The following is a 14315-nucleotide window of genomic DNA, read 5'->3' on the forward strand; positions in this document are numbered from 1 at the left end:
CTCTGATCCAGTCTCGGACTGCCCCCTTCACCTGCCCCCAACCCCTTCGGTCGACCCGGGGAGCGACTCCCTCCTTCCCCTGCTCCGGGTTGGGGCTCAGAGAGCAGGGCGTTGGGACTCCTGAGCAGTTTTCATCCAGGTCACCGGCTCCTTGGGGGCCTCGGGGGGTGGCCCTCTGGCTCCTGAGGGCCAGCAGCCCGGGGGGCATCTCAGATGAAAGACTGTGAGTCGGCCAGCGGGAGCAGGGGTGGGGGCACGAGAGATGGGGTCCTGCCCATCCTCCCGGGACCTCGACCCAGGATGGAGCAGCCAAGCTGACCCGGGGCCCGGTGGAGAATGCCAGACGTCAGTGACCCTCCCCTATTCATGACTTCTACCCCGTGCCTCCGTAGGTGTGGCGGCTGCTGCCATGATCAGGCCGTCGGAGCCCGTCCGGGTCAGGGAGGAGCCGTCCCCCTGGGGGTGATTGGGTCCCGCCGAGCAATGCCCGCTACGCGCTGGGGCCATGGACCGCGTAGAGAAGCGTCAGGTAAGGTCCCCGGGGTCCCGGCCCTCATCCCTCTCCTACTGGGTACGTCTGTGCCCAGGAGACCCAGAGGCCGCTTGCCCAGATGCCAGCCGGCCCCGGCCCCTTCTCAGACTGCTGCCTTCCTCTGGTGCCCGGTGTGGCAGCGGGTAACCTGGGGCAGGCATCCCTGGAAGGTTTTGTTCTGGAGGAGATGTCGGGAAGTTGGTGGCAAGGTCTCTAACTGATCCCGTGGAAGGGGCCTGTGGGCATGTGTGTTAGACCTCCTCGGGGCCCAGGCTGGCTGCCCTGCTATGCTGGAGAACCCCAGGGGGCCACCAGCAGGCTCAGTTCCGTGTTTAACCAGGCCGGGCAGGCGGTCGGGGGTGCGGAGGATGGCAGGAGGGCAGGTGTCAGGCTTGGGAGTGGGAGGTAGAGGGAGGAGGGGGCCAGTGCCAGAAACACCCTGGCCTCGACTTTGGAAATGCATGGACTCCTGCCCGTTTGTCACGTACTGCCGTGTTGCTTCCCTTGGCTCGGCTGGGACCCCACTGGGAGCTGAGCTACCGGAGTGGGTGGGGAGAGTCTGAGGCTGCTGCTCCGCTGCTGCTCCCGCCTGAACTCCCGCCACACCAGATGGGGTCATCTGGGAAACAGTGGCGGGCCCCCCATTCATCCCCTGGCCCTCTGTCCGGCCTTCCCGCGGGTCGGCCCTCACCTCTCTGCTCCCTCTGCATTCATAGGGAGGAAGAGGGGCTTGGACTTCCGAACTTGGTCCTGGAGAAACAGGTCTTCTTCCTCTCTGATCCCTCCTCCTTGCCCCCTCCCTGCTCCCCATCCCCTCTATCCCTTCCATTCCCAGTCCTGCTGGCTTTGCTCCCTCACTGACCGCTCAGTGCTCCCAGAGCCTCTGCTCCCTCGCTGACCACTCAGTGCTCCCGGAAACTCCCAAGGAGGCCCAGAGTCCCGAACTGCTGTGGGGCTCAAGGTGGCTGCATTGCTCCATCTAACAGGATCTTTCTCGGGGCGCTGGATCGATGAATCCATCGGCTGGCAGGGAGAGCCTCTGTCTCCCTTCTCTCTGCCTCTCTCCCTCCCTCCCTGCTCCCTGCCACCGCTTCCCTCCTCCCTCCCTGCCCGTTGCCATCCCCGCCTCCTCCCTCAGCAAATCTGCAGCATGACTGGAAATAGGCTGAATTCATCAGCAGAGCAGAGTCTCACTCCAACGCTCCTCCCTCCCTCCCTCCCTCTGCAGTCCCAGACTGGCGCTCTCCTGTTCTCTCTGTCCTCCTCCTCGTTCTCCCCTTCTTCCTCCCTTCTTACTCTCTATCTCCCTGAGTCTGTCTCTGCTCTGTCTCCGTGTCTCTGACCCCGTGTCTGCGGGCAGGTTCGGCAGTTGGTCTAGGGGACTCGTGGGGCTCAGCGGTTCTCCCCGATGGGCATTAAGTGGGCCGAGCTGTGGCTGCCCCCACAGGGCAAGGGCACCAGAGTGAGTATGCCAAACCTGCTCTCCCCGCCCCCGGGGACCCCCGGAGCCACCGGGCTTGATTCAGGGGGTCCTGGGGCCCGGGCAGGGGCCCAGAGAGGCGAGTGCCGGCGGAGGGAGGGCCCGGGTCTGGAGTCAGAGAGACTGGGGGGCCTGGTCACCGGAGGCACCTGGCGGGGAGCTCGTGTCTGTACCCGCAGGGGCTCCCCCCGGGAGAAGGAGAAGGAGGAGGAAGGGTCCAGGGTACCTGAGTGAGACTCCTGATGTCAAGTTGGCAGCTGGGATCCGGGGAGATGGAGTGAATGCCTGGGGTTGGGAATCTGGGGCCCCAGGGCTGAGTGAGGTGAGGGGCAGGAATAGCCGGGGATGGAGCCCTAGGGATTTGGTGGGGAGGGGGCCCCAGAGCTGAGAGGAATGAGGGGGCCCTGGAAGATGGGGGAGAAAGGGGATTGACGGCAGAGCCGGCCTGGGCCTGGCCCGGATCTGGGGGTCAACAACAGTGGGGCAGGGAGGGAAGGAGGGGAGAAACCAAGGCAGCAGCCTGATGCCCGGGGTTCAGCTGAGCCCTCTGAGCCTGCTCCTGCCTGCCTCCCGTTCCCAGTAAGGCCCAGGCCGAGCCTTGGCAAGGTGTAGTAGTATAGTAATAATATTTATTAAGCACCTATTCTGTGCAGAGCACTGTACTGAGTGCTGGGAAGAGTATACAGGTGGGAATTAGACTTGGATCCCGGTCTCTGGGGGCTCCAGCTGGGGCACCCCTGGACACCTCCCTCTAAGACCTCATTCGCCCCCTGTCCCCTCCCCACCCCCCGGATGTGTCCCCCCTCAAGCCAGAGGGTTTGCAGGGCCCAGTTCGGGGTGGGAGGCTCAGAACAGGGGAGAGACCTGGGTGGGTTTGCCAAGGGCCTCACTGCTTCCATAGAGAAGGAAGGTCCCGGAAGCTTGTCGGACCGAGATCAAGACCGGGTTCTGATTGCCAAAACAAACCGCGTCCCTGGGGGCCACCAACTGTTCCCGGGAGCCCGGCCTTGCTGTTGGCGCTTAGAAACCCCGGCAGAGCCTGCCGCCTCCCTCATCCCGGCCCCCGGGTCAGCCCCACGGTGGGATCCATGGGGGTCACTGGGCAGCCTGACTTGGACCCAGGCCCCGGTGCTGGCTATCGACAGGAGAAATCAGGTTTTCTTGGGTCCCTGGGACGACAAGGACCCAAGTGGGTGGGTGGCGGTGGGCGACTAAGCTGTCCAGGTTGGGGTAGGGGAAAGCCGGGCAGGCAGTGTGTTCCCACACGCCAGCTGGTTCTCCTGGGGGAGGGGTCGGTGCTGAGGGCTGTGCCTCCCCCCCAGGCTGGTGATTCTGTAATTGCTAGTCTGGAGAGTCTAGCCAGGAGTGGCCAGACACAACACTGGGGGTGAGGGGGCGGCCACTGGTCAGCCCCACTGTCTCCCCCGCCCACACTAGCCCGGAGAGCCCCAGCCTGGGCAGAACGCAGACCGCCCACCCAGGTGGTGGCAGGTGGAGGTGGCAGTGTCTGCTCACACTGGGCTCCGGGCCCCTTGCTGTGACCCCAGACTGAGAAGGAGGGAGGGGGTTTCCGGGGCCCAGCCCCCCGTGACTAGAGGCGGCCATGCCCCATTGAGTGCCCTTACTGCCCCCCTGCTCCCTGCTCTCTTGCCCTCTCCTTCCTTCATTGCCTCCACCCAACACTACCCACATCTTCCCCCCAAAAAATCAGGAGGGAAAGGTTTTGGCTGAGCTGAATGCCTCTAGCCCCAGTCTGGTCCCACTGACTCTGGGGAGCCCCCCTACCACAGAGAGGAGCAGATCTGGGGAGGCCAAGGTGGAATGCAGCCCTGCTTGCCAGGGCAGAGGGTGGGACATACCCTACTGGTCCCCAGGGTCTTCCCCAAAGGTGGAGGCTCTCTCCAGGATCTCCCTGCAAGGCCCCCGGATGGCCCCCCAGACTGTGGGATTTGGTAGGGGGGTTTACTCCCTTTACTTAGGGAGGCTTGGGCTCAAGGGCTGGGGAATCCCCCTCCTCTGCAGGAGGAGGAGGAGGAGGACGAGAAGAAAGAGGAGGGATAACCAGGGAGGGATGAGCTTACGGGGACAGCTGCTGAGAGACTTCGAGCCCCGTCCTCCCCACCCCTCCAGCCCGAGCCCCCTTTGGCCCTGGGCCTGTCCACGAGGAGAGCCCTGACCATCCTGAAAGAGCAGCTGAGCGCCGTGCTCCAGGCCCACCTGAAAGAACGCAACAACGCTGTCACCTGGAAGGTCAGTTCCCCTTCCCCCTCCCCACCCCCAACAAAAACCAGGCTTCTGTCCCTTGCCGTCAAGGGGCTGACAGTCTCATCCCCCGGGACCCTCACCTGGGGAAGGGAGGGGGAGGGCGCAAGGAGAGACCCTGGCGGCCCTCGGTTTCAGGCCCGGCTCTGCCCCGTCCGGGAGGGCTGCGGAAGTCCTGCTGATCCCCCGGCGTGTCGTCCTGGAACAGGAGGCGTGGACGAGCAGTTTCCTGTACCACGGGAACCGGCGCTCCTGCTTCCACTGGCCGGGAGCGCTGCTCATGCTGCTAGCCGCGCTGCTGCTGCTTTGCTGTCGCCGGAGCCAGCCACTGGGGAGGTACCCGGGGGTGTTCGCCCCATAGCCCGTCCTGCCCTACCCCCCGCCCCACCTAAATCCCTCCCACCAGGCTCCGCGGGGACTGACGCGAGGCCCTTCCCTCGCGTGGATAGTGAGGGCCCACCAGAGCCCAGAAGGCCTGGGGAGGTGGGGCGGGCTGTGGGCAGGGGGCACGAGGGAGTCGGCACCGGTCCCCTCACCGGCCGTCCCGTGTGTTTCCCGTCAGCGAGGGCGTGGAGGTGGTGAACGCGGCGGCCATAGTCCTGCTGCTGCTCCTCAACCTCCTGGTGGTCGGGCGGCAGGAGCGGCTGAAGCGCTGTGAGGTGGCGAGGCGGCTGCAGGGCATCATCGACGGCATCCAGGGTGAGGCCCCGCCCCGAGGCCAGATACAGCTGGGCCGGGCACCGCTGGCTCAGGTGGTGGCGGCTCCCTGGGTCGTGGGCATCCCGGACCACGCAGGAGGCCGGTGTGGCCTGGGGAGAAGACAGGAGACCCAGGTTCTAGTCCCGGCTCTGCCACCGGCCCGCTGCCCTGTGACCTCGGGCAGGTCACTATCAATCAATCAGTCAATCGTATTTATTGAGCGCTTACTGTGTGCAGAGCACTGTACTAAGCGCTTGGGAAGTACAAGTTGGCAACATATAGAGACAGTCCCTACCCAACAGTGGGCTCACAGTCTACACCTCTTTGGGCCTCCATTTCCCCTCCTGCAAAAATGAGGATGAGATTCCCCACTCGCCTTCCCTCCGAACCTGTGAACCCTGGGTGGGATGAGTGACTGGGCCCGATCCGATGATCCCACACTTACCCTGAAGGGGCCAGGGGACCGCCTTGGACCCGGGACCCGTGCGAGTCACCCGTTCCCCACGCTTCGCACCCCCCAGACGCTCTCAGGGACGGCCAAGAGCTCAAGTGGTCTGATGCCATGTATCCTGACCTGCACATGCCCTTTGCCCCATCCTGGTCCTTACACTGGGCATACCGCGACGGACACCTGGTCAACTTGCCCGTCAGCCTGTTGGTGGAGGGGGACGTGATCGCCCTGCGGCCTGGCCAAGAGTCCTTCGCCTCTCTGAGGGGCATCAAGGTACCAAATGCACCTTTGGGGGTGCCCCCAGGCCGAGTGGCCTGGCCTGGGCACGTGTGACCACTGAGAAGGGGCGAGTGGGTTGGCTGACCAAGCCTGTCTTCGCCCCCGTCCCTTCCCCGCACTCCCCAATTACCGTCAGGATGACGAGCATATTGTCCTGGAGCCTGGGGACCTGTTCCCGCCCTTCTCCCCACCCCCATCCCCGCGAGGAGAGGAGAAGAAAGGGCCCCAGGACCCCCAGCAGCATCGGCTCTTCCGCGTCCTCAAGACGCCAGTGATTGACAACGTTAGGTAGGGAGAACCTTCCTCCTCCCCTTTCCGCCCCTCCCTCTGTGATTGACATCGAGGGGTAGGGCAGCTCAACCCCGTCCTGCTGGGACGGACCTGCCCTCCTTCCCCAGGTGGTGCCTGGACATGGCCCTGTCGCGGCCAGTGACGGCGCTGGACAACGAGAGGTTCACGGTGCAGGCCGTGATGCTGCGTTACGCGGTGCCCGTGCTCCTGGTTGGTGCTGGGGACGGGGAGCCCTGGGCCCAGGGGTGGGGCGGAGGTCGGACTGGCTGGGCTGCTGAACCGGGGGCCTCGGCCGCTGTGCCCGCAGGCCGGCTTCCTGGTCACCAACGCCTTGCGCTTCATCTTCTCGGCCCCCGGCGTCACTTCCTGGCAGCACACCTTGCTCCAGCTGCAGGTACGCGACCCCCTCGGCTCCCTTCCATCTCCCCCGCTCCAAGTGGAGGGGTTTAGGGGTGGTTCTTTCCCCTGCACCCCCTCCTCCCCCATCCCATTCCCCCTCTCAGCCCCACCGTCAGAGGCCCGAAGCTGGGCTGACAGGGGCCTCTGGAGCGGCCTTCTGGATTCCCCTGTGCCCCCTGCCATCCCTTCCACCTCTGCCCGCAGGTGAACGGCGTCCTCCCCATCCTCCCGCTGCTCTTCCCTGTCCTGTGGGTTCTGGCCACAGCCTGCGGCGAGGCCCGCGTCCTGGCCCAGCGGAGCAAGGCCCCGCCCAGCTCCCTGGTGGGCACCCCGGCCCCGGTTTGGGGGGCGAAGGGGGGAGACCCCAGGGAGGTGGGCGGGGCCCCTGCTCATCCGGGGTAGGGGGGGGCGGGTTGGGAGGGTCTTCCATCCCGGAGGCTCCTACCTTGGGGGAGCGGTGCCCAGCGACCCGGGCCCAGGGCTGCCGGGGACAGTGCTGCTTCTCCCTTGCTGCAGCTGGCCAAATTCTCAGAGGATACACTCAGCAGCTACACTGACGCCGTCTCCCCTCAGGTAGCGTTTGTCTGCGGCTCCTCTCTCATGCCGCCTTCCCTGCTGCTTCCTTCCACTCCCTGCGCCCCCCCGCCTCCAGTCGTAGTCGGGGTCAGGTCCCTCTTGGGGACGCTCACTCTCTCTCCCCGCCTCCCGGCCCTCCTGCCATCAGCGCTGTTTACGGAGCGCCGACGGGGTCGCCGAGGGCCAGCAGCGTGGTGAGGTGGCACAGCTCCTGGGCCGAACAACTTCCAGGGGTGATGGGGAGGGAGGGGGAGGGAGGGTCCTCTACCCCACCCTCTCTCTCTCCCCTCGCCCCACAGGAAATGCTGCGCTGCATCTGGGGTCACTTCCTGCTGGTCATCCAGGGCAAGTCGCCCACCCTGAGTTACACCTCCAGCCTGCTGCATAGCCTGGGCTCCGTCACGGTGAGAGCCCGGCCCCGCCGCCTCCCTGGGAGAGAGGGAGAACTCCCACCCACGGCGGGGAGAGAACCTGGCCGACTCCCCGGGACGGACTCTTTTAGACTGTGAGCCCACTGTTGGGTCGGGACTGTCTCTACATGTTGCCAATTTGTACTTCCCAAGCGCTAGTACAGTGCTCTGCACATAGTAAGCGCTCAATAAATACGATTGATGATGATGATGATGATGACGGGTGGGCCCCGGGGGCCCCTTCCACTTTCTGGGTGGCAGAAGCTTCCGGTGCTGGGATCCAGCAGACAGACCGCCCGCTCTCCGTCGGCGAGGCGCCCAGCCCCTCTCCCGACCGGATTTAGGTGACCCTCGGGGGACAGGCCGGCCCTCACCTCTCGCTCCGGCCCCTGCCTCCACCCAGGTGCTGTGCTGCGTGGACAAGCAGGGAGTTCTATCCTGGCCCAACCCCAGCCCTGAGACCGTCCTCTTCTTCAGCGGGAAGGTGGAGCTGCCGGCAGGGAGCCACGAAGACCTGGCCGAGGAGGACGACGAGGCCCTGTCCGCCCGCCCCTTCGGCCACCCTGAGGTAGAGGAGGAGGAGGAGGAGGTACGGCCGGCTCCCACGGCTCGGCCCGGGAGGGGCCTGGGAGCCGGGAGCGGGACCCCACCCCGGCCCCAGCCCCCGGCCTGACGGCACCCTCCCCCGGCCTCCCCAGCCCCACGAGCGCGACGCCCTGCTCTCCGGCCCCCTTGGCGACACCCTGCAGCTGGTCAGCGAGCAGGAGCGTGGCGGCTGGCTGGGGGACGGGCCCAAGCCCCCCGAGCCTCCCAGCCACCGCAGGCCCCCGGGGCGCAGCAAGCACCCCTCCGGCTCCAATGTGAGCTTCGGCAGGGACGGCGAGGATGAGGAGTCTAGAAAGGTGAGTCCGGCGGCGGGGAGAGCAGGGCCAGACCTCCGCCCGCTCCCCGCCCCGGACCGGAACGGGGCCAGCTCGGGGGGCGGGCGGGACCTCAGTGTCTGGTCCTCAGTGGCCCCCGGTGACCTCTCCCCGGCAACCCCCCCACCACCACTGCGGCCAGGCCGTCGGTCCCGGGGAGAGCGGCGCCGTGGAGGTGGAGGCCGAGGACCTGGTGTGCGACTACCACCTGGAGATGCTCAGCCTGTCGCAGGACCAGCAGAACCCCTCCTGCATCCAGTTCGACGACTCCAACTGGCAGCTGCACCTGGCCTCGCTCAAACCCCTGGGGCTCAGCGTGCTGCTCACCCTGTGCGACGCCAGCGGCACCGACCGCCTGTGCCGCTTCTCCGATCACCTCTGCGGCATCGCGCTCCAGGACAGCCACGGCGCCGTGCTGCCCGTCCACGTGCCCTGGGGGCTCTGCGAGCTGGCCCGCCTCATCGGTACGCCTGGGACCGGTCCGTCTCCGGCGGGATGGGAGGGTCACACCGCCGGTGCCAACCTGTATCTTTAAAAAAAAGAAGGACAAAAGAGGCACTTGCCCCTCGGCTCTGAATGAGACGCCAGCTGGCCTAATTGTACTTTTGTCATAAACGCCAGGGGCCCTCCCCGACTTCGGCATCCCGGGCCACCGCCCCTCTGGGGCCGTGTCAGACCTGGAGCAGCGGCGGCCAGGGGGGTGGGAGCAACCTCTTAGTCTGATGGTCTTGGGTCTCGGGAGTGGGAAGGGGGGTGGGTGGTCCCTGACCCCGTGACATCCCCCTTTCCCCCCGGTCTTGCCGCAGGGTTCACCCCTGGGGCCAAGGAGCTGTTCCGGCAGGAGAAGCATCTGGCCCTGTACCGGCTGCCCAGTGCCGAGATGGTCAAGGAGACGGCTCTGGGGAAGCTGACCTGTGTCACCAAGCGGCGCCCCCCGCTCAGTCACATGATCAGCCTCTTCATCAAGGATACCGGCACCAGTGAGCCCCCCCATTTCCCGACCTCCTTCACCCTCCCCAGGCTCGGCGGTCCCCGGGGTTCAGTTACGGGGCCAGACCAGGCTGCAGCCGGCCCGTGTATTCTCTCCTCGGACCTGGCCCCCGGGGTGGCTCACTTGGCCCCAGCTAGGCCCAGAGCCCCAGATCCCCCAGCCCATGGTGCAGAGCGGGTTTGCGGGGGTCACAGGCCCGGGGATCCACCCGCCCTTCCCCCGTTGCACGCCAGGCACAGAGCAGATGCTGTCTCACGGCACGGCTGACGTGGTCCTGGAGGCCTGCACGGACTTCTGGGACGGCACCGACATCTATCCGCTCTCCGGCTCAGACAGGTGGGTCGGGGGGGGGGAGAGGGATGCGAGGCGGGCGTGGACGGTGGGACGGGCGGCTCCCTCGGACCTGCTCAGCCTGCCCCCCGCCCCCCACCCGGTAGGAAGAAGGTTCTGGACTTCTACCAGCGGACCTGCCTGTCCGGCTACTGCTCCGCCTTCGCCTACAAGCCCATGCACTGTGCTCTGTCCACCCAGCTGAATGGCAAATGCGTCGAGCTGACCCAGGTGCCCGGGCACAGTGCCATCTTCACTTCCTGTGAGCTGCCCGGCACCACCCCCATCAAGCACAGCTCCCGCCGCAGCAGCTGCAGCTCAGATGGTACGCCGGGGGGCCGCCGGGCGGGTCAGGCCGTGGGCCGGGAGAGGGGATGGGGTCCTGCCCGCCCAGTGGGGCGGGCCTCCGGGCTTGGACCCGGCCTGTCCCCCAGCTCCAGGGGGCCGTCTCCAAGGAATCAGGTGCCCGACCTGCCCGTCCTCACTTTATTCCTGCATGACCCGTTCCCAGCTGATGCTGGCCTTGTTTCTTCTCTCCTGTATGTCTGTCCATCCGCCTGTCCGGTCTGGCCTGCGCATGTGTGGGGTTTTTGTGTGACTCTGTCCTCCCACACGGGTGACTGGGGTGTGTTTGTGTGTGTGCGTGTGCACCCCCCGCCATCCATTCGGGATCTCTGTGTGCTTGTGTACATCTGGGCCCGCGTGCGCTGGGGCTACGTGCGTTGCGGCGTGAAGAAGGGATCGGGGAGACTCTGGAGCCGGAGGACTGCGTGCAGGCGCTGAGCGGCCAGATCTTCATGGGGCTGGTGTCGTCCCAGTACCAGGCCAGGCTGGACATCGTGCGTCTCATCGATGCGCTCGTCAACGCCTGCATCCGCTTCGTCTACTTCTCCCTGGAGGACGAGCTCAAGAGCAAGGTGGCCGTGCCGCCAGGCCCCACTCCCCGCATCCCGGCCCCCGCTCCCCGCCTCCGGGATCCCCGTCCCTGCCTGCGCTTCCCACCTCCAGGCCCCAGACCCCCACTCCCACTCCCTGCTCCGTCCGGGGCCAGGGCAACCGTGCTCAGCGGCCTCAGCTCCACCCCCTCACCGCATACCCCCGCCCCGGGCTCCAGGCCCTGCTCCCACCCCGCTCCCCGGAGACCCCCTGCGCTCAGGGGGCCCGCCCGCCCTCCCTCTTGCAGGTGTTCGCGGAGAAGATGGGCCTGGAGACGGGCTGGAATTGCCACATCTCGCTGACGCCCAACGGGGCGCTCCCCGGCTCTGACGTCCCCCCCTCCAGCCCCAGCCAGGCGGGCTCCCTGCACGATGACCTCAACCAGGGTCAGGCCCACCCCAGGGGGGCGGCGGGGAGAGGTGGGCCGGGAGCCGGGGGTGCGGACGGATCTCGGGGGGTGGGGAGGAGGGGCCCCGAGCCGCAGGAGCAGGGGCCGACCCCACGGGGCGTCTCCCCCTCACGCCGCGCAGTGTCCCGGGACGACGCCGAGGGGCTGCTGCTCGCCGAGGAGGAGGGACACTCGGACCTCGTCAGCTTCCAGCCCACCGACAGCGACATCCCCAGCTTCCTGGAGGACTGCAACCGGGTGCGGGGCAGCGGGGCTGGGGGGCGGGGGATCCGGGCTGGGGCTCGAGCCGAGGTGGGGGCTCATCTCGCTGCCCCCGCCCCATCCCTGCAGGCCAAACTACCCCGGGGCATCCACCAGGTCCGGCCACACCTGCAGAACATTGACAACGTGCCCCTGCTGGTGCCCCTCTTCACCGACTGCACCCCCGCGAGTGAGTCCCGCGGGGATGGGCGCCGTGGGAGGGACAGCGTCCCTGGAACCTCTGCCCCCTCGGCGTGCCCCCTTCCCCCCCTTTTCTTATTTTTCGTCTCTTCCCCCGCCCCGCCTTGGCCAGCCATGTGTGAGATGATCAAGATCATGCAGGAGTTCGGCGAGGTGACGTGCTGCCTGGGCAGCTCGGCCAGCCTGCACAACAGCTGCCTCTTCCTGCAGAGCGACATCAGGTGGGGGTGAAGGTCCCGGCCTCGACAGGCCGGGGAGACGAATTGGGTGGGGTGGCCCGGAATCAGGTTCCTTTGGGGGCGGTCAGACTCGCTGGGGGCGAGGGCCTTCGGGGAAGGGAGCGCGGCCAGAAGGGAAGTGGCCCTGAGGCGGCGTCTCTCCCCTCCTCCGCAGCATCGCCCTGGACCCCCTGTACCCGTCCCGCTGCTCCTGGGAGACTTTTGGCTACGCCACCAGCACCAGCATGGCCCAGGCCTCCGACGGCCTCTCGCCCCTGCAGCTGTCTGGGCAGCTCAACAGCCTGGCCTGCTCCATGGCCCTCAGCCAGGAGGAGAGCTGTAGCATCATCCGGCTCATCGAGCAGGTGGGAGGCGGACGGGCACCGGACCGGGGGCCGGGCTATGGGCTGGGCCTCTGGGTCTCCCTCACGCCGACCTCGTCTCCCCAGGCTCGCCACGCCACCTATGGCATCCGGAAATGCTTCCTGTTCCTGTTGCAGTGCCAGCTGGCTCTCGTGGTCATACAGGTCGGGGGAAACGCGGGCTTCCCCGATGGGGAAGCCGAGTTGTGGGGTGGGTAGGAGACGGTGGGGATGGGCAGAGGCCCGGCTGGGTCTCTGCCCCCGGGAAGGAGCCCCGTGGGCACCGGGAGAGGAGGGGAGCCCTCGGGCACCTCGTGGGCGTCCTGCCCCCGGCCAACCCCAACCTTTCCCCGCCCCGTGGGTGCAGTTCTTGTCTTGCCTAGTACAGTTGCCTGCAGTCCTGAGCACCACTGACATCCTGTGGCTCTCCTGCTTCTGCTACCCCTTGCTGAGGTGAGCATCCCACTCCGGCCGTGTCCCCCCGCTTCTCTACTGCCTCGGTGGCTGCCACCGCCCCCCTCTTCCTCTGCCTTCCAGCATCTCTCTGCTTGGGAAGCCCCCCCACAGCTCCATCATGTCTGTGGCCACGGGCAAGAACCTCTTGTCCATCCCCAAGAAGGTAAGAATAGGGCCCGTGGTGGGGGCGGGGACCCCAAACAACGCCTGCCGGCAGCACAGGTGTCCAGCCCCAGCGGACGAGGGATGGGGACAGACCCCGTAGAGCAGCCGGGTGAGGGCCGGGGCGTCCTCCGGAGTGCCCTGTGCCCTCCTGTTCCTCCTCCCCAGACCCAGCACTACTTCCTGCTCTGCTTCCTGCTCAAGTTCAGCCTGACCATCGGCTCCGTCCTCATCTGCTTCGGCTTCACGCTGCAGAATTTCTGTGACGTCGCTCACAGCCGCGGCGCCTCCAACTGCACCTCCATCCTGCTGCCCAGGTGCGCCGATCCCCACCGATGAGGCTGCCCCCTCCTCGGCCCGGCCTGGCCCGCTAATCCCGTTCCCTCTCCCATCCGCCCACAGTAACGCATCCGGTGCCCCCGACTGGGTTCGTGGCTTCCCCAACGGGCTGCTCCTGGCACAGAAGCTCACAGCAGCCCTCATCGTCCTGCACACGGGTAAGCTTGTAAGCCCCCCTAGACCCTGACCCCTGGGGGATCTTCACTCCTCCCCTCCTCCGCTGACAGGCTCCCCTTCTGCCCCCCCCCCCAGTGTTCATCTCCATCACCCACGTGCACCGCACCCAGCCCCTGTGGAGGAAGAGCCCCTTCTCCAACGTGTGGTGGACCCTGACCCTGCCCGTGGTGTAAGGGGGAGAGCCGGGGTCTGGGCGGAGGCGGGGGGCCGTCGGGGTCAGAGCCGGGAGGGTCCCGGCCGAGTCCCGCCTCACGGGCCCGGCCCGGTTGGGGCGGCCAGTCTGCTGGGACAGGTGGCCCAGACGGCCGTGGACCTGCAGCTGTGGACACACAGAGGGCAGGACGGCGGGGCCACCTTCGGCCTGGGCGACGTGCCGCCCCTCACCTGGCTGCTGGGCTCCCTCTCCCTCCTCCTCGTGGTCGTCGCCAACGAGATCGTCAAGCTGCACGAGATTCGGTGAGCGGGGGGGCCCCTGGGCCCAGCCTCATCCCCTCCCTTGCGCGCTGGCCGTCCTGACCCCCGCCCTCCCCCCTCCCACAGAGTGCGCGTCCGCTATCAGAAGAGGCAGAAGCTGCAGTTTGAAACCAAGCTGGGCATGAACTCTCCTTTCTGAGCCGCCGCGCTGGCCCCGCTGAGGGGCACGGCCCTGGCCTTTCCGTCCAGTTACCCGAGCGGGGCCCTGGGCGTGGGCCCTACCCCTGGTCTGTTGTGTGGCCTCCAGCCCCGACCCCTGCCTCCTCCGCAGGCTTCGGGCTGGGACCGGAGCGGTAAACTTCAGCCTGGCTGGGCAAACGCCACAACCCTGGCCTTGCCCACCCCACTGCCCACGAACCCCAACACCCCCCCCCCCCCCCCGACACACAAGAGTGCACGCACGCGGCAGGAGAGCAGGGTTCAGCGGGGTTTTTACCACTCTAGATTTTATACCAGACACAAGCCTCTCAGGGCAGAATGTAAAGACTGATTTGTATTAAATCTCCTTAAAGTTGCCTATTGGCAGTGGCTGCTGTGAGGAAGTTAAGGGTTGGGGGGCGGGGGAAGTGCCAGTGACCCCTGCCCAGGCGGACAGACGCAACTGACGCTGGCATGAACGGTCTCATAGGTGGGAGGCGGCCCAGATGGGCCTCGGTGGGGGAGGGTTTATGGGGGGGCGGGGGCGGGGCTGCTCCCCCTGCCCCCCCAGGTTAGTTAATAT

General features: G+C 66.8%; 1 protein-coding gene across 3 annotated transcripts; it reads left to right on the forward strand.

The window, feature by feature from the left end:
• The first annotated feature begins 386 nt into the window (after nucleotides 1-386).
• On the forward strand, nucleotides 387-14109 carry TMEM94 (transmembrane protein 94). 3 transcript variants are annotated; one of them, XM_038741937.1, is made up of 31 exons: nucleotides 387-529; nucleotides 4143-4262; nucleotides 4483-4610; nucleotides 4837-4973; nucleotides 5495-5697; nucleotides 5840-5991; nucleotides 6102-6204; nucleotides 6302-6388; nucleotides 6598-6714; nucleotides 6910-6966; nucleotides 7269-7373; nucleotides 7783-7968; nucleotides 8078-8281; nucleotides 8442-8763; nucleotides 9106-9279; nucleotides 9524-9626; nucleotides 9728-9945; nucleotides 10356-10537; nucleotides 10804-10942; nucleotides 11087-11202; nucleotides 11296-11395; nucleotides 11519-11627; nucleotides 11800-11989; nucleotides 12074-12151; nucleotides 12354-12439; nucleotides 12524-12605; nucleotides 12773-12921; nucleotides 13007-13101; nucleotides 13196-13289; nucleotides 13400-13576; nucleotides 13661-14109. In XM_038741937.1, exons 1-31 carry the CDS (start codon nucleotides 506-508, stop codon nucleotides 13731-13733), a joined length of 4110 nt encoding a protein of 1369 aa, XP_038597865.1. In that variant the 5' UTR covers nucleotides 387-505; the 3' UTR covers nucleotides 13734-14109. The 3 variants fall into 3 exon arrangements, with proteins under 3 accessions (XP_038597865.1, XP_038597863.1, XP_038597864.1); XM_038741935.1 differs by lacking the exon at nucleotides 387-529 and adding an exon at nucleotides 1814-1994; XM_038741936.1 differs by lacking the exon at nucleotides 387-529 and adding an exon at nucleotides 1814-1994 and having other exon boundaries at nucleotides 7783-7947.
• The last annotated feature ends 206 nt before the right edge of the window (nucleotides 14110-14315 follow it).

Source organism: Tachyglossus aculeatus, unplaced genomic scaffold (assembly GCF_015852505.1).
Source record: "Tachyglossus aculeatus isolate mTacAcu1 unplaced genomic scaffold, mTacAcu1.pri SUPER_34, whole genome shotgun sequence".
Taxonomy (NCBI): domain Eukaryota; kingdom Metazoa; phylum Chordata; class Mammalia; order Monotremata; family Tachyglossidae; genus Tachyglossus; species Tachyglossus aculeatus.